The 18,779-nt window shown below is 37.2% G+C and overlaps 1 protein-coding gene across 27 annotated transcripts in view; it reads left to right on the plus strand.

Moving 5' to 3' along the window:
- Positions 1–18,779, plus strand: part of dst (dystonin) — a 199,994-nt gene that overhangs the window by 129,172 nt on the left and 52,043 nt on the right. For all 27 annotated transcript variants that reach the window (XM_067386836.1, XM_067386855.1, XM_067386833.1 and 24 more), the window contains 12 exons: positions 1,060–1,183; positions 2,402–2,610; positions 3,092–3,409; positions 4,340–4,506; positions 5,091–5,247; positions 8,280–8,406; positions 8,513–8,569; positions 8,693–8,928; positions 10,463–10,592; positions 11,277–11,476; positions 11,975–12,470; positions 14,341–15,809. In XM_067386836.1, the coding sequence (XP_067242937.1) occupies positions 1,060–1,183; positions 2,402–2,610; positions 3,092–3,409; positions 4,340–4,506; positions 5,091–5,247; positions 8,280–8,406; positions 8,513–8,569; positions 8,693–8,928; positions 10,463–10,592; positions 11,277–11,476; positions 11,975–12,470; positions 14,341–15,809 (3,690 nt within the window). The remainder of the gene's footprint in view (positions 1–1,059; positions 1,184–2,401; positions 2,611–3,091; positions 3,410–4,339; positions 4,507–5,090; positions 5,248–8,279; positions 8,407–8,512; positions 8,570–8,692; positions 8,929–10,462; positions 10,593–11,276; positions 11,477–11,974; positions 12,471–14,340; positions 15,810–18,779) is intronic.

An 18,779-nucleotide genomic window follows, 5' to 3' on the forward strand; every position in this document is an offset into this window, starting at 1 on the left:
GTTCAAAAACAACAAATTCTCCAAAACTTTTCACCAAACTTACGATTAAATTTCATATTTGAGATCACCAATAATATCTGACATGAACTGCTTCATAAATGTTGTTTATTACTCTCAAATGGTGTTTAAAAAAACATTTTAGGTTGGCTGGTGCAGTCTTAAGCGCAACTGCTGATAAAGTTTTAATTCAGAAGGCGGAACGTATTCTGCTGTATTGCTTGTTGCAGTTTCCCCCATTCGTAGTAATACGAGTGAACTGTCTTTCTATATCTGTAGTCTAGGACAATACTACCATACTATTCTTACTACCATACTTAATAACCATACTTATGAATGTAGGTTTTTTTTTTTTTTTTTTAATTCTACCATAAAAAAAGCTAAATTAGCCATAATATAAAATTAGAATTTTCACTTAAAATATAATTAAAAACATTCTGTTAGTCAGTATTAAGTTTACTATAAAAAAGACAACTTCAAAAGACCAATACAGCTAGCCAGTATGTGTTCTGCACATTCTGGTGTCAATCGAAAATACTATTTAAACAAAATTGATTGTTTTATTTATTTATTCTTTCTATGGGGAGTATTGAAATTAGTGATTTGCTTTTAGACAAACTAAACAAAACCATGATACACATGTGTCATTTTACATTTTTTTCTGTGTATTTATAGCACTGAAGACTTACCATGACACAAATAACTTGCTAGTTGTTCTTGCAAACATGGATAGAGAAGCAGACAATGCTAATCAAACTTAAATAAATTACATCTCCCATGATGCACTCAGACCACATTCACCTGACCAGCACGAGATCAGATACATAGAGAGAAAATGTATTCATGTTCCATTACTGTTCTCTAGGGATGTATAGTACTACTGTCTTCTGACCTTGTATGTATATATGTCCTTGTGCTAAAGGACCTTTTTTCATGTCACTGTCTCATATGACTTACTGAGATGAATATAGAGCACACACCACTGATGCTGTGCTTTTACGGTAATCAGTCTATTGACTGCACTCTTATTAGTAGATTGTAACAAGCATTGGTCTGTTCCAGAATCTTCAAGGGCAAACAACGTCCCGTCAGGCTGCGGTGGATGCGCTGAGAAAAACAGCTGATGCCTTGATCAGCGCAGAGGGAGACCTGCTGTCCAATCCAGAGGAGATTCAGGAGACAGTGGGTGAGTCAACCAGTCAATCACGCAAAAACATGTCTGGGCTTTCACACCAGAAGCGTAAGGCAAAAAAGAACAAATTACATTTTGCATAAAGAAAATAAGGCCTATTTTAGCATCATGAAGAATTTTCATGACAATAAAGCACAATCTCCACACCTCCCCCGCAAAAATTCATTACTGTAATATCAAAGTATATTTTATTCATTAATAATGTCTTTATTCAGTATTTTTTAAAATCAGCATAAAATATCAGTATAACATACTACAATAATACTGGTAGCACCCTACCACTGTAAAATAATGTGCAACTGTGAAAATTAAACCAGTTTAAATTATGTATGATTAAATCATAAGTTTAGAAGCTAGAACGTCTGTCTACATTAACCTGTTAGCCTGAACCCCCGCTTTTGAAAAAATCCCCAAAAATGGCATAACCAAACCAAAACAGATACAGTTCATGAAGCCTTTGTACTAAAAACATAAGTAAGGTCTCATTTGAAAGCAGACACTTTGCAGTTTACTGTAAAGTCAAAATTAATTATTGTCATAATGAAAAAAAAAGTTATAAATAGCTTCAAAATTTTGTAAAGTTTTTAGAAATGTATTTTTATGAAATATCTTTATGAAAATTGAAGTTGGCCTTGTTGCAACCTAAAAATGCACTGCAGCTAAAGCCACATGACTGACCATGTTATATTTCATGTATATATCATGTCATGCTATTTTATTTTGAGAAGACTCTAAAATGCTAACTGATGTTTATTGCCATCTTCTAAGCATCCATTCAGTGTCTCTATTGTTTTGTGGTGCAAACTGCCCCATTCAGTTTCTGTCTCCCCTACACATATTCACACTTCTCTGGCCTGGTTATGGCCCTAATTATACTTTTCTTATGTCTTTATTATAATTACTGACAACATTCTATTCACACTGTTTTAATCCCTCATTTTTTTTATCAAACTTCTCACTTCACCCTCTTTGAAACTGTATCAAATGCCCTTCTTGAAAACAAGAAACATTTCAGTGATCCTTACTTTTCAAAATCATTTATAAAAATAACATATTTGCTCAGCTAAGTGACAGGTGCATCGTAGGGTTAGCTAGCACGTTAGCTTAGCACACCATCAATGCACGACAATTTATGAGATTAAAACCATGTTTTTTCTCCAAGCTTACTTTATATCACAAGTCGAATGTTTTAAAATATGCCTCTATTTGTAGATGACATCGTAGAGAGATACGACAACCTGTCGAAGTCAGTGAGCGACCGCAATGAGAAGCTGCAGGTGACTCTGACGCGCTCTCTGAGCGTCCAGGACGGGCTGGATGAGATGATGACCTGGATGGATAAGGTGGAGAAGAGCGTGAAGGACACGACACAAGTACCGCTGGACTCCAACTCCATCACAGATGCACTTAGCAAGGAGGCAGTATGTGACCTTTGACCTTTCATTCACAGACACTCTATATTTTACAAAACTAACATTGAAAAAACATACCAGACAGAAGTCATGCACACTGAAAAGGAGAGTTCCCCCAAAAAGGAAAATTCTATCATCATTTGCACCATGTTTTGCATTTCCTTCTTCTGTAGAACTTAAGATATTATGCAGAATATTGGGAACCAAGCAGTTTCGGTGCTCATTGACTTCCATTGTATCGATTTAAAGGGATAGTTCACCCAAAAATGAAAATTTTGTAATCATTCACTCACCCTTATTTTGTTCCAAACTTGTATGAGTTTCTTTCTTCTGTTAAAAAGATATACCTAAATTTGCCATTTTAGTTATTATTATTTTTTAATAATTTAACTATTTCTTCAGTTCCATTTGGTGGCAAACTTACACACCTTTAATCTTAACTTAGTGAACACAATAATGAAATGAACCTCTTCAAAAATGTTTATTTCAGGCTCTGGAGCAGGACATGTCCAGCAGGCAGAGCAGCATCTCAGCCATGAAGGCAAAAGTGAAGAAGTTTGCGGAGAACGCTGACCCGGCAGCTGCCGCACTGCTCCAGACCAAGATGGAGGGCTTGTCCCAGCGCTTTACTGACGCCTCTGAGCAGCACAAGCAGAAGATGGCTCGGATGGAGGAGCTCAGAGACAAGGTGGAGCAGTTTGAAAAGACATCTGAGAAGGTGCAGCAGTTTGTGCTGAAGAGCTCACAGGCTCTTTCAGAGACAGACGGGCCAGGAAAGAACGTCGCTGAACTCTCACAGCTCGTCCAGGTATGCTGTCAGCTCCCTGAACCTGACTCTGTTCCTAAAGCCAGTACCTATTTGGAGTTTTATGCCTTTGGTTCATTTCTATTAGCTTTGAGGTCAAAATCTATACTGGGTGCCCTCTGTGTCCTCCTAAAAGTTGACAAAATTGGCCTATAGTGGATATAAAGGTAACACTTTACAGTAAGAACAGTTATTGTAAGGGTAGGTTTTTCACTGAAAATTGCATCATACTTTGTCTACTCTTTAAACAGCTTTATGGTAAAGGCTCACTCCTGCAAAACATTTACTCTTTGAATTCAGTACAAGTCGCACCATTATGACTAAAAGTTTGCTAAGAAGTATCCCCTACTAAAGCAAGGTGGTATTTGAATCTGGTAAGTGTACCCATAGCAGACTGGTGCATTATGGGTGTTGACGTTTTCCTACCTATTTGGCAAAAGGGAAGACAACAGCCTATTTCTCAGTTTTCTCTAGTAGGTAGCACAGGTTTCAAAAATGTTTTTGTCTTTCTACTGTATAGGCAGCCACGTTTTTTTGAAAGCCCATTTTGCCAGCGGTGAAGTGCCCATTTAATTAAGATTAATAAATGCTTTAGACATATTTTTCAGTGTTAGTTCATGTTGACTAATGTAATGTTAACAAATGGAACTTTATTGTAAAGTTTTACTGATATGAACATACAAAAGTACAGGCTTTCTCTTCTAAAGATATTGATAGCTTATTTTGCACTCAGAGATCAATACAAATTTTTGTCCAATGATATAAATCATGATTCATGGCTGTGAATTAGTTAAAGGATATTGATTTTTTTTTTTAATGGATAGAAAGTGAGGCAGCTGTCTACAGTTTGGAGCAGAGACAGTCTGTCTGTTTATGTCCTATAATCTGTTTATGTTTCACACCTTGAAGATCTAATAAAGTCTTTATTTGTAGGACACAAATGCAGAGTTATCTGAGCATGCAAAGGACATGGAAACCCTACGAAAACTTTCCGAGGAACTCAGCGGGTTTGGTCCTGAAGGAAGCGCGGCTCTTCTTCAAAACAAGATGCAGAACATCTCAGACAGCTTTAATGCTTTCAAAGAGACAGTTACAGAGAAGTAAGTGATTAAGTAAGGCGCTTAGCTTAAAAACAATACTTGTACAGAAATGTTAAATGTTAATACAGATTACACCTCAAATCATAATACGGTCTTATTCCAAAGTGTCTCATTCATTTTTATGCTTCTCATGGCTTTGACATACACTACTGTTCAAAAGAGTTTTGAATGTTTTTGCAAGAAGTCTCTTCTGCTCACCAGGGCTGCATTTCTTTGATCAAAAATAAAGTAAAAATTATGAAATATTATTACAATTTAAATGTGAATATGTTGTAAACTAATTTATTCCTGTGATCAAAGCTGAATTTTCAGCATCATTACTCCAGTCTTCAGTGTCACATGATCTTTCAGAAATCATTCTAATATGATGATTTGATGCTCAAGAAACATTTCTGATTATTATCAATGTTGAAAACTATTAATTTAATTGTATAAAGTGAGGGTTTTGATTAGCTAGGACTGTTATAGAAACCATGTGCTGTAATAAAACAGTATAACAATACATATAATATTAGTTGTGCTTTTTGCCAGATGTCAAGCTCTTTAATAAAGCTCTGTATGCATATGTGTTCTATGTATTGCAGGAAGCAGGAGGTTTCATCTTGCCAGAAGCAGCTGCAGGAGTTCAAAGCAGCCGCAGGGTTGTTAATGAAATGGCTGGAGGAGACAAAAGAGCAAGTGCCAGTGCTTCAGCCCCACTGCAGTGAACAGGGCCTGGGAAAAGACCTGCAGAAGGTCAATGTGAGTGATGGATTTAACTTTTCACCTCTAATTTGCTGCCACAAAACTTTCAGGATAGAACGATGCTGTAAATTAACAGAAAGGAACTAGAAGAAGAAGTGCATCTCACTGGGAATGAGTCTTCATACTCAGATTCTTTGCCAATTTCTCTCAGATTATTTGGCAATTTTTGTTGAAACATTTATCACGTCCTGGAATAAAAATCCGGTTACATTTTATTTTGATGGTCCACCTTAGACATTCTACTAACTATAAGTAACTTATCAACTACATGTCAGCTAACTCTCATTAGAGTATTAGTAGACTGTTAGGTTAGGGTTCGGGTTAGTAGAATAAGTTGACATGTAGTTGCAAAGTTACTTACAGTCAGAATGTCTGTTGGGAGCATCAAGATAAAGTGTTTGCAGATATTAAGCAGACAGTCTACTAATACTATAATGACTGCTAGTTGACATGTAGTTGCAAAATTACTCATAGTTAATAGAATGACCAAAGTGGACCATCAAAATAAAGTTTAACCTAAAGGTCTAATGGATTTTGGTATAATGTGAGCTGGTGTGATTTTTGATACTGTGTGTGTTAGTAATGATTTGAGATGGTAATGACTAATATATATATATCTCTGAATTACAAATCTCAAATACTTTGGGGTTACTTAAATTTCTGATGTTCAAACCATCCTTCATCCATTTCCATTATAACCAATTTGTTTTTTTCCTCCAATTGTTTCATAAAATGGTGGTAACAGCAGCAGTATTTGGTATTATAAAAAAATAGAAGTTTAAGCCCAAAACAGAATCCTTCTACCAAATATTCTATCACACTGATGAACAGTGATAAAATAAATAAATAAAGATTTTTAAATCTATTTCCACCCTTTTAACCCTCATGCACTGTTCAATTTAATTGGATTCAATGCAATTACCCAAAAATCACACAATGAAAAAAAAAAAAGAAAAAACATACAATCATGTACAAGTAATTAACTTTTTATATCAATACTTTTCACACATTACAAGGAATACATTCTGAATTTATGATTTATAAAAATGCTTCTCCCTGCACCCGTGGGACACTTGCCATTATACAAGCTTTCAGACTCTAGTTTTCATATTTGGTGACTGATTTTCAAAAGAAATGACAGAGCAATAGATAAATAACGATAGATTCTTCATTTGTGATGTGGTGCCAAACTATAAAACATGCTCTGCTTCTTTTCATATGTTTTTTATGTGTTTTATGGATTTAATTCAAATCATATATTAACATTACTGCCCAAACTACTTGTGAATAGGAAGTCTACTTCATAAATATTTTGAAAAGTTTGGAAATATATGGTTCAGATCAATGTATGGAATGGAATGTATGTAAATCAGAGGGTGCTTCTCAATTCTTATTTTTGCATCCTCGTTTCCTTTCCTTGCTTCCTTTCCTCACGTCTTAGCTCCACCCCTTCAGGACTCGAGGGGAGAAATTGAATCAAGTAAAATGATATATCCTCACTCCCTTTAGCGTCACTTCAAAGCGTCATTAGCTGCACATATGTAGTTAAAGATTGGTTATTAAAAAAATATAATAAATATTAATAAAGCAAGATGCCCCATTGAAATATGTGACATGTAAAGTTTATTTAAACTGCATACATTAAAGCATACATTTAAATTATTGTGACAGATAAGAAGGGGGAGGAGAATTTATGCGTGCATCAGGTTTCTCGAGGAGAAAGTCTTCCGCAAAGGATGCACCTGTGTATCCTCGCTCATGACTCCTCGGGAAGCTTCCTCACTCCTCGATCCTCGCGGTGCAATTAGAGAATTGAGATGTCCTTCAAGATGGCTGAGATCCATCGGTTTCCGGGTCATAGGATGGAGGACGGAGGAGCAAGGAAATGAGGAGGGACATTGAGAAGCACCCAGAGAGTCCTTATATGGTCACTGGCGGAGTCTGCATGTCATCTAGTGGAAAAGTTTGGTACTGCGCACAAAAAATCTTACTGAAAGTTGTTGTTTTTTTTGAGATATCAACCTAAAATTTGGCACAGAACTTGTTCAGATGTTTAGCTTTGATTTTCTTGATGTTTTAGATTTGAACATGTTTTGTAAAATATATATTTTATATAAAATAAAAAATATATTTTATATATTTTCAAATATCATAAACTTCTATAACATTTTTTAAACTTTACTTTAACAACTTCTTTTTTACTTCTACAATAATCTGTGAAGTGTTCCCTTTAAAAAGATACCAAACATAAGTCCAAACTTGAGTTGGAAAAGTAATTTTCAAGTCAATGCTCAAAAAGTGGACAGTTAACAGGTAAAACAACTTTATATTTTCAGAAACTTTGAGAATTAAAAGTTGTTCAACTCAGTAAGACACTGGCACTTCAGGACTGAAGTTGAAGAGCTGTGACATACAACACAGAAGTGTTTTGTATTTTGGGTCTGTACAGTTGCTTTTGAACATTGAACAGTAAGAACATATACAATTTCTGTATGTACGTTTCACAACACGTCAGCGTGTCGAAACTGCATGATCATGACCCTAAATGAGAAAAAGTCCCAAAATGTCAATAATAAAACAAAAAAACAGTAATAATAATTTAAAAAAAAAAAAAAAAAAAAACATAGGCTAACTGATATTTCCAACAACTCAAATCAAAACGGGTCAAATTGACCTGCAACAGTACATGAGGGTTAAACTAGACATTTTTTTTCCATTAAAATCTTCCTTAAGGACCGACAGGTTTCTCCGAAGAATCACCCATATAAGGAGGATAAACAGTGGATCATGTTTTTGCTCACATTCCTGTTTTAAAGTGTTTATTCCAGGGAGGTAACCCTCTTTACTCTAGTCACATCCAGCCTACTGGACTCCAGCATTGCTCAGCATTCAAGAATGTGTGTGTCATGCTGGTGAATGTGTGTGTCAAAGGTCAACGGAGAATAATGATGTCAAAATGTTTCCTAACTCTATATAGATATAGAAGTTTTCAAATGACATATTCTGGTCTTTTTTTATGCTGTCTGCAGGGCTTATTGGATGAATGGACCTCCAAAGCTCCTGCGGTCCAGGATATAAATAGCAGAGGATCTGCTCTATGTAGCCTAATCAGTGTTTTGACATCACCGGCCAAAGCCAAGATACATCACAACTCAGGTATTGCCCAGGATTATTTTAAGGTTTTACAAAAACATTTACTGCATGTTCTACATGATCACTCATTAATTCCATCCAGAGTGAACACATATTTTTTCATCTTTAGGATCAGCTGTCAGTAATGGTTCTGGTCCAGGAAGTCATGCCTATCTGACAAACCAAGGTGAAAGTTCATACTAGTGATGCATCAGTTTTGGCTGACATAACTGTTGTTTTTAAAATAACTATTATGATGGCTAATGTAAATCTACACTATTCTGCCTATTATTACTTTATGTGCCTTTAGAGCTGATGTTGGTGCAGCAGAACATGTCCTGCATTAACAGCAGTTACGAACATCTGGGGGATCTGCTGAAGGCCAGATCATCTGAGATCAGCGCTTTCTTGAAGAAAGTTCAAGGTGTCCATGAACAGGCTGAGTCTTTACGTCAGTGGATGGAAGACACAAAGAAAACAGCATCATCATGGAGTACCCATCCATCTGGGAAAGACACAGTAAAATCACAGATAGAGCAACAGAAGGTAAATGAAACTCGTTAATGTGGATTATGTGTACTTCATTAGCATTATTTGTACTTTTTTGCATCTGAACCCCTTAGATGTAAAATATTGAACCCCCTCAGATTCGAATATTTCAATAATTTAACAATACGTTCACATATTCAGGGTTCTCTGATGTTGGGTCAGTGGTCACATGACATGCAAGTAAACAGATACCATTTTAAAGTGCCCCTATTATGTCATTTAAAAGGTTCCTCTTTTTGTTTTGGGAGTCCCCAACAACAGGTTTACAAGCATGCAAGGTCAAAAAACACTTTCATTGTCTTATGCATTTATTTTTACCTTATTTGCTCAACGACTCCCGAACGATTCGCTCAACGATTAATTTTTTCAAACCCGTAATGATGCTAATCTGCGGTGATTGGTCAGATGACTTCTGCTGATTAACACGGAGTACAGTATACAGTGCTTGCATCACTTACATTGTATTATAATAATGATGGTGCTCCGCTCTGTTGTAAAAAATAAAGACTCAGAGGGGGAAAAAAAAGTTAAAAGTTGTTTTATGTTTATGTTAGCGAACCTAGCCTAGCTATGTTACACACTACATGAAAGGTCATTTTCAAAAATCCATAATAATCCATAAAAATATATATATTTTTTTTTTTTTAAATGTATATATATATATATATATATATATATATATATATATATATATATATATATATATATATATATATATATATATATATATATATATATATAAGGCTGCACATATATTGGGGCTTATTATTATTATATTGTTTTAATTAATTATTAAAAATGAAGATATAAACACAGTATATTACTGTTGTAAATTACAGTTGTCCTTTAAAATAAAAAAAAAATAAAATAAAAAAGCAGAATTTTTAATAATTATAATAATTTTATTTTACACTAAAAGTTTCAATACTAATATTTCTGTCTTAAATTCTTCACTTTTAAATGTTTAAATCCACAAATGTTCATTTTGGCATTGTACTGTCACGATTATGGTCTTCTACTTTAATATTCGGTTCTGTTCCCTTTGTTCCTGTTGTCCTGCTCTGTTTAGTTCCGGGTTTCCTTTGTTTCTGATTATCTCCTTGTTTGTTTCTATGGCTACATATAATTATCATCATCAGTCATTATTCTTTTTAAACTTCCTGTTATGTTCAGTCCCTTGTCGTTTCTCGTATATGATTTATGTGGTTTGCGTGAGTTCTCCTACGTATTTTGAGTTATGAATAAAGACTGTCTAGTTGTTTCTGCTTCATGCCTGATTACCACACCATTACAAATACTGGTGAATTGCTGTAAACTTCAATCCTCAGAAATGTTGATAATTATGCAAATGTGTAAATAAAGTGAAGAGATAGAGTTGCTGAGAAGCAGCGTTTACTGTGAACTGAGTCACTCTGAGATGATAAAAACACAGCACAAACTCTGTGTCGGCCATTATAAGCCCATTCTTTGAACTGTAAGCACTGAGAAAAGCTGATTATTATATTATATTATTATTATATCTGTCTTGCAGGTCTTTGAAGAGAATATGAAACAAAAGCAAGCGCAGCTCCAGCAGCTCAGGGAGAATTTGCTCAGCTTAATCGAGGAGAACCCAGATTCACCTGAGGCAGAAAAGTGGAAGCACATGCTGGCACAGATAGGTATGCGTCCATCACATCCAAAAGCATTAATCTACTTTTACCTGCTGTGTGGATGGCCAGGTGCAAATTCACACACTTCCCTTCTGCACCAACTGTGAACCGGGGTCAGAAAGGAACTTTTCCATTAAGGGGGCAATTTTTATAATTACCTTATTTAATGTATCTTTTATGTCAAATACTTAAATTTAATCAATTAATTCAGCCGATCAGAATAATGACATACTAAAATTTTAACAAACATCAACAAAGCCATTTTACACTGCTGAAGCTGCTAGCCTCTGATTGGCCATTACATTCATATGCTCAACAGACACATCTGTGAGTGGCTGTAATGCTCAAAATCTTTGATGCAACGTGACCAGATCTAAATGTAATTCTGTAATGGACACTTTTCATTCATTTACACAATTTATTTTAATCACGACAGTCGTAATAGATTTAGATTAATTGTGCAGGGGCATTTTATTCTTTATCTTGAATTTAGCAGGCATTTTTCTTCATCTTGGTGGCTTTTTTCCCCAAGCCCCCGTTAATTTCCGACCCTGCTGTGAACTGAGGTGAAGCTCCTGTGAAAGCTCAAGCTGATAGTGGAGGAGTTTGGCCTCCTTCACACACTCTGAATCAATGCTCAGCTAAAGTGAAGCTGGGAGTGATAAAGTGATGTGTGCTCTGCTCCACACACAGACTCAGGATGGGAGGAGGTCAAGGGTACCATGGAGATCCGGAAACAGCACCTGGAGGAGTCGTCCCGCATGCTGGAGCTCTTCCAGACGACCCAACCACAACTCTCGCAGTGGCTGCAGGAGAAGGAGTTGATGATGGGCGTCCTGGGGTCTTTGTCTATGGATCCCAACATGCTTAACACACAAAAGCAGCAAGTCCAGGTACTGGCAGTCATGCTGTAAACATAGATAACAACTGTAATTCATATGAAAGAACAGTATTATCAAATATTAAAGGTTAAATTAAGTTAAACGAATAGTTCACTCTAGGGATGGGCGATATGACCAAAATCTTATTTCGTAAACTTTTTTGAGTTTGCGCTTCAGGTGTGTGTCAGTTAGCATGAGCTTGCAAGATAGTACACTGGTCATATGAACATGTGCTTTTTTATTGGTTTTGGAGCTTGATAGACCCTGGTTGTGTGTTTTCAAGTATGGAAAAGAGCAGTGTAAACATTCTGCCAGACATTTTTGTGTTTCATGGAAGAAAGTCAAACCAATTTGGAATGATGACAGATTTGTTTTTTTGGTCAATTTTTTTTTTTTTTTTTTTTTAAGTTACAAAGATGGAGTGACATACTGTACTATTTCTTATGCTACTGAAGAATGTGTATCCCATAATGCCTATTGCTTAATGTCATATGTCGTTCCTTTGATTAGATTCTCCTCAAGGAGTTTGACAGCCGCAAGCCTCAGTATGAGAAGTTAACTGAAGCCGCCACAGCAATCACTAGTGCATCAGAGAAGCAGAATCCTGCTGTAGAGCAGGTTAAAGAACAGCTGGCATCTATTTCCCAGAAGTGGCAGGCCCTGACAGGTCAGTTGTCTCAAAGACATGCCCTCATTGAGCAGGCTGTTGGGAAGACCACTCAATTCCAGGAGATTTTGCAAAGCCTCAATAAAAGTGCCACTTGCCTGGAGACTGAACTTAATAACCAGCAGCCTCTCAGCACCCAACCTGATGAAGTCAAGAAGCAGATTGAAGCCACCAATGCAATCCTGGCTCAGCTACGAGAGGAGAAGAAGAGGCTGAAAGAGGCAGAAAACGTCTGCTCTGAGCTCTCTGCCATGGTGACTGAGGAATATCTCAGAGCAGACTTGACCAAACAGCTTGAGGCCGTCACTAAACCATTTAGACAACTTGAGGACAAAGCAGGTATTGTAGTTAACTTCAACTAGTCTTGTCTTTCTTTCTGCAACATCACAGAATATACCGATTTTCTATTTGCACACAAATAACTCTACTATGCAGAATTCCTTAGAATTTGAATGAATGCCCTTCATTCATGAAGTCCTATACATCCCCGACCTCTGCATGCTCATTTATCAAGTACTTTGGCTAATTTGATATGTTTACTCTTTTTGAATATACTTCAATATGTTTAATGTGCTCTTGGGTCAAAAATCACTGAAAAAGTTTACTTTTTAAAATTTAATGTTTATTTATTTTTATTTTTTTTGTGGAATGGGATGACACTTAGTGACTTTTGGCACATTAGCTATGTGAACACACACACACAGACACACACACACAAAAGTTCATGGACATGATTCGGATATGTTAAAGAGTTGAGAAAAAAAATAGTCACGGTCAAAAATACGAAAACTCAGAGAATCTTTTGGTGGTACAAACTACAATTCAGCCACTGTGCAGAAAAATGTGCACAGCAATGAAGGGTTGACACTCTAAAATGTCAAGAGTGCAAAATATACACACAAACAGCGCGACTATTAAACAGAGCAAGTTTTTGCAAAAAGATAAAATCAATAAAAAAAAAGAAAAAGAGATTGCACTCTAAAACATTGAGAGTACGAAACAGACACACACACTCAAACACACACTTACTTACACACACACAGAGACGCACACACACAACACACTATTGAACTGGTGTGGCTATAACAATATGGTAAAATTGAGCCAAAAGGCTCAAATGAAATGTTGAAATAAGATCAGACTAATATTTATTAAGCTATGATAAATCATACCTGTTCATTTTTGTTACATTTCTAATGAATTTTGATGTTATGTGTAACACTTTATATAGAGCTATATATAGGTATCTAGTGGCATTACATAGGTTTTTCTATTTTTACTCCCACCAGATGGCACTAGTCTACCTTCATAAAAATTGGATTTTTAAATGCCTTGTCTCTAGTTTAAAGGAACACTCCACTTTTTTTGAAAATAGGCTCATTTTCCAACTCCCCTAGAGTTAAACAGTTGAGTTTTACCATTTTCGAATCCATTCAGCCGATCTCCGGTTCTGGCGGTACCACTTTTAGCATAGCTTAGCATAGTTCATTGAATCTGATTAGACCGTTAGCATCGCGCTTAAAAATGACCAAAGAGTTTTGGAACTCATGGAACGGCAGCAAAGTTCCTGGATTATTACGCCTGAATGAGAGTATAGTTCCTAGCCATATCAGCCTAGAAAATCGCAACTTTTCATTTTCTGTCGGTCTTAGTACACGATTAAACTACAGAAGAGTCAAGTTTTAAATAGGAAAATAGAAAATGTTGCATAGTATCTTAAAATACCTTCAAAATTGTAACTAACTAACAAACAAAAAACAGTTACATTTTTAAGGCTTTGGTTACTTTTGACTGCGAAGGAGTCGAGTGTGACCCCTAAACGAAGAGGACCAGACGGTACCTCAGCATGGAGAGTAGGAGAGAGCAAACAAATGTAAAGAGCTGACACTAAGAAGAATGCAAATGCCATGATTATGCTAATTATTCTAATTTTGGGCAGGCTTTAGCAACTTCCCATTGAAAGTAGATGGCAACATTGGTGTTGGGTAGCCCCACAAACTCCATAGATCTATTGCAAACATCAGCCATGTTCCAATTGGCTGTGGTTTTGTCACTTCATGCAGCATTTTTGCTTTCAGTCATGGCTGAAAATGTTCTAGACGCTAGACACTTGTCGTGTTATTCCCTGCTCAGACACTCTATTACATAATTATGACAACTGTTCAGACTTCTTATCTAACATTCTTATATTTTACCTTGTGTTTACCAGGAAAGCGGATTGAGCAGCTCAACTCGGCCTTTGCCAGCTCCCAGCAGTTCCATCAGACATCTAAGGACTTCCAAGCCTGGCTGAATCAAACTCTCCAGGAGCAGTGTAAGACACAGCCCATCTCCGCTTATGCAGAGATGTTAAAACAGAGTCTCAAGGAGAACAGTGCTGTTCAGAAGGCCATTAGTGACCATGAGGAACCTTATAACACCATCATGAAAGAGGGTGAAACCCTCCTTCAGAGAACAGAGGGGGCAGAAAAGGTGGCCCTTCAGGGACAACTCTCTGCTCTAAAGTCCAGCTGGGATGATGTGAAGAAAAGCAATGTTGAGCAAGCAGAAAAGCTTCAAGGTGCCATGCAGAGGGCTTTGAAGTACAAGGAACATTTAGAGAAGCTGAGCTCATGGTTGCAAGAGTGTGAAGACAGGGAGAAGAATGTGAAGCTCAGCATGAACTCAGTGGAGATCGACGGCTCCCTCTCGCAGTTGAAGGCCATCCAGAAGGACGTTGACAAGCATAGAGGGCTAGTCATGATGATGAACACAGCTGCAGACAGCCTCCTGGAGGTCGTCACATCAGATGGTGATACGGTTAGGGAAGAGAAGGTAACCACTGGTAAAAGAGTGGATAAGCTGACAGAAGATTTAATGCTCAAAAGAGAAACATTAGAAAATATCTCGCAGAAGCTGAAAGAGTTCAACGACTTACAGAAAGAAGCCAAGGGCCAACTGGAGGGTGTCAGGAAACAGCTCGATTCTCACTCTTCCTTGGGTGTCCAGGCCTACAGCAACAAGAACCTGTCCAACATGAAGGCTCAGCAGAACAGCTTAGAGGGTGTCCACAACCAGATTGAGCATCTCAAAAGTCTTGCACAAAGTCTTGTAGTAGATGCCTCTGAGGTCGAAGGTGTGACAGACCTTCTTCTTCAGGCAGATAGCTTGGAAAAAGACCACATGTCAATTACCAAAAAGGTAGAGGATGCTTGCTCCACCCTGGAGAACAAGCTCCAAGGCATTGGGCAATTCCAGAATAGCATCCGCGAAATGTTTGCAAACTTCGCAGACCTGGACGACGAGTTAGATGGTATGGCTCCAGTAGGCAGGGATCTTGACACCTTACGGGATCAGCAAAGCACTATAAAAGACTTTGTTGCTAAACTTCAGGAACTGATGACCAACACAGCCAATGGCAGAGACAGTTGCAAAAAGATGCTGGAGTCAGAGGCGTCACCAGATCTCCTGGGTCTGAAGAGAGACTTGGAAGCCCTGGGCAAGCAATGTGGGAAGCTGATGGACCGAGCCACTGGTAGAAGAGAGCAGGTTGAGGAGACCCTCGGTCACCTAGAGGAGTTCTACAGCAAGGCCCAAGAGTTTACCCACAAACTGAGCAATGCTGAGAAGCAAGAGGAGTCCCAAGGGTCTGTTGGATTGGAAACAGAAGTCATTAACCAACAACTGGAGACCTTCAAGGTAAAATTAAGATTCATTACCTTGTTCTGTTCCCCTTCTAGAAGATCCATAGCAGTGCACTGACATTTTAAAGGATTGATATACTGCAAGTAAGAACTGTAAGAAATTACCTTTAGCAACACTAATAGTAGTCTTACACTTGAAATATCATGAGGTAAATGTTAGATTTGCATTTTATAATGAAAAGATCTGTATCTACAGAGGACCCAAAAATATTTGAACAGGTGAAGTGTGTAATGTATGCACCACTAACGGCACCAAAAAGAGTTTCCGAAATATTGACTGTCTTCAAACAGTCAGTCACAATGTTAAATTTTTGGACAAACTCACGCCATTGGTTGAGCCAGTGTTGTTATGTTGTGCCCAGTTGGGCTGCTCAATCAAACAGACTGCAATTCCTTTTGGTGCCACTAGTAGCACAGAAATTACACTTCACCTTTATGTCACACTTAAAAATGTTTGAATATCAAAGCAAGTGCCACACTTTGCAAGCAAAACATTTCACAGAAATGAAATTTATTTTTATATCTGCAGAGTTTTACGTGAGGATTTTTGCTATCTTGCTCCTCAGTTATGTAGCATGGTTTTGGTCTGTTAGCCACGTGTTAGATCTTTCTCTCGACAGTTCAATATGTGGGTGAGCATCTGGTGCTAACAAAAGAACGTCAGCTGATGGGGCATTGTTGCGAATGTGCAGTGAGGCAGCTGAGGGCCATAGGGGTGCTGTGCATCATACTGGCCAGTGAAAGCTAGCGGGGTCTGACTTCTGCTCCTTGACCTGTTAGTGAGTGCTAGTGCAGGCCTCTATATTCAGTGCAACCAATAGATGTTTTTAGCTCTCTTATTTTTATCTGCTAGATTTTTTTCTTCTTCTGCATTTTAACCTGCTACCATTAAGGATTCTGATTGCAGAACATTAGCAAAACTTATTATTACTATATATATATATATATATATATATATATATATATATATATATATATATATATATATATATATATATATATATAAAAAATCAGCTCAGCCTTTTTTGCTATTGCAGTTGCTTTTAATGCAAGTTTATGATATTGTTTAAAGCAAAGCATTAAAGGATTAAAGGATGTTCCATAAAATACAACTTTATTTTCAGCATTACATTACCAGAAAATAATTTTTTTTTTATATAAAAAAAAAGAAAAGAAAAAAAGAAAACCTTGCTGACAGTTACATGCTCACAACAGATGTATGCAATGCAGAACAATGTACGTTTGTCTTGGTTTATACATCGATTTTTGTTCATTTTTACAAACTGAGGAATGAGTCAAAAATGTTTTCTGTGCCACAGATGCAGTTGATAAAGCTAAACTTGTATTTAACCAGGAATATTTTTAGAGAAGTTGACTTCCACTTATTTGTTTTGGCCTGTCAGTTTGGATTCCTGGATGTTTTTTGACTCCATATTTCAAGTGGTACATAATTTGGAAAAGTATGCTGCTGCAGGAATTTCTGGATTGTTCAGATCCTCAAAAAATAAAGCTTGTGCCTCCAAAAGTTGGAGCAAAGCCTTCTTTCTATTCTTTTGTTATGGCAACGCAGTGTGTTCCATATCATAAACAAAAGATCTGGAGTAGATTTCTCAGTTTTTGTTACAGTTTAATTACTACTAGGAGAAATCATAGGAAATATTAGGATGGGTAATATTGTAATGTTATTACAACAGTAAAAGAAAACCTGCTGAACAAAACCATGTGATTTACAATAACATTCCTGGATAAAACCATTGTCAAGACTTAAAGTGGGATAAAACATTGTCCGGAAAGCCTTTAAACGCTTGAAGCTGAAAGAAGCTTAACCTATATTTGGATGTGCATATGAATCAAACATGGACGTCCATGCGCCGTGCCGAAGCTTCAGCTGCCGCTGTTCAGTCGATCATTTGGCCCCTTGTTGTTCGGGCTCCCCCATTCTTTTTGTTCTTTTCAATGTCTGGATGGATGATCACTGCTACATCAGCTGCTGCTGGAAAATCAGCTTTGTTCGCACTGATACGGCCGTTAAACTCAGGGAAATTACCCAGATCGTGAAACACAAAGAGAGGCTTTGTCATTTAAAAATGTGTTGCTTGTTTATCCTTATCTTTGTTACTTCAATTCACTGGATTCATTTGTGAAAAAACCCAATATGTAGGGAGTCGAGCCATGTGTAAAGACCAGAATATCATAGAGAACTGGAGGTGGGCTCATTGAGTAAAGCCAACTAGAATCAACCCACAATATTCTAACAACTACCCAGAGCACCTTAGCAAACACATGACAATGACAAACAGCCCCACAGCATTGTGGAGATGAGCTTTACAGGAGATGTTCGGAAATGAAGGAATTGTTTGTCTTCTTTTCCACTACTTAGACATGACATTAATGTCTCATGCAAACCTGTGGGAATTTCTGGCTCTTGAATCATAGCTATTTGTAATTCCATAGGTGATTATTGGAAAAGGGTTTTTGTGAGGCCCCCAGTGTTGGCTGAATCATTAGCCTGACTCACCGTACAGACGCCCAACAGGGAACCTGAAACCCTGCACCAGCAGAGCACCAGAACTTATGCACATTGTTGCATTATGATGAAGTTGTTATTTGACTGTGATCATGTTGCATGGGACATTGACAAAGAGAGAGAGAGAGAGAGATAACGTTTTTGGCCCAACGGATCTCAGCCCTTGAGTGCTGGAGGAATTTATTCTGAGATTTTTTTTTTCTCAACAAAAGCTTTGTTCTCGTCTAAATAATAGTTCTGCGTTTCAGTGCCTGTGGGTATTGTTCATGTGAATGGTGAGAGATTCTGTTGACAGAGGTTTTTTTTTCAGATGGGGAAACATCCCTGCCCTGTTTCTGTGCACAGACGGGCATTGTTTCCCATCATGTCTGGTTTTAAATGAATGGTTTCATGCATGTAATATCAGGGCAGAGAATTTATTCATCCACATTTAAAAGG

The sequence above is a fragment of the Chanodichthys erythropterus genome, chromosome 5 (assembly GCF_024489055.1).
Source record: "Chanodichthys erythropterus isolate Z2021 chromosome 5, ASM2448905v1, whole genome shotgun sequence".
Lineage (NCBI taxonomy): Eukaryota > Metazoa > Chordata > Actinopteri > Cypriniformes > Xenocyprididae > Chanodichthys > Chanodichthys erythropterus.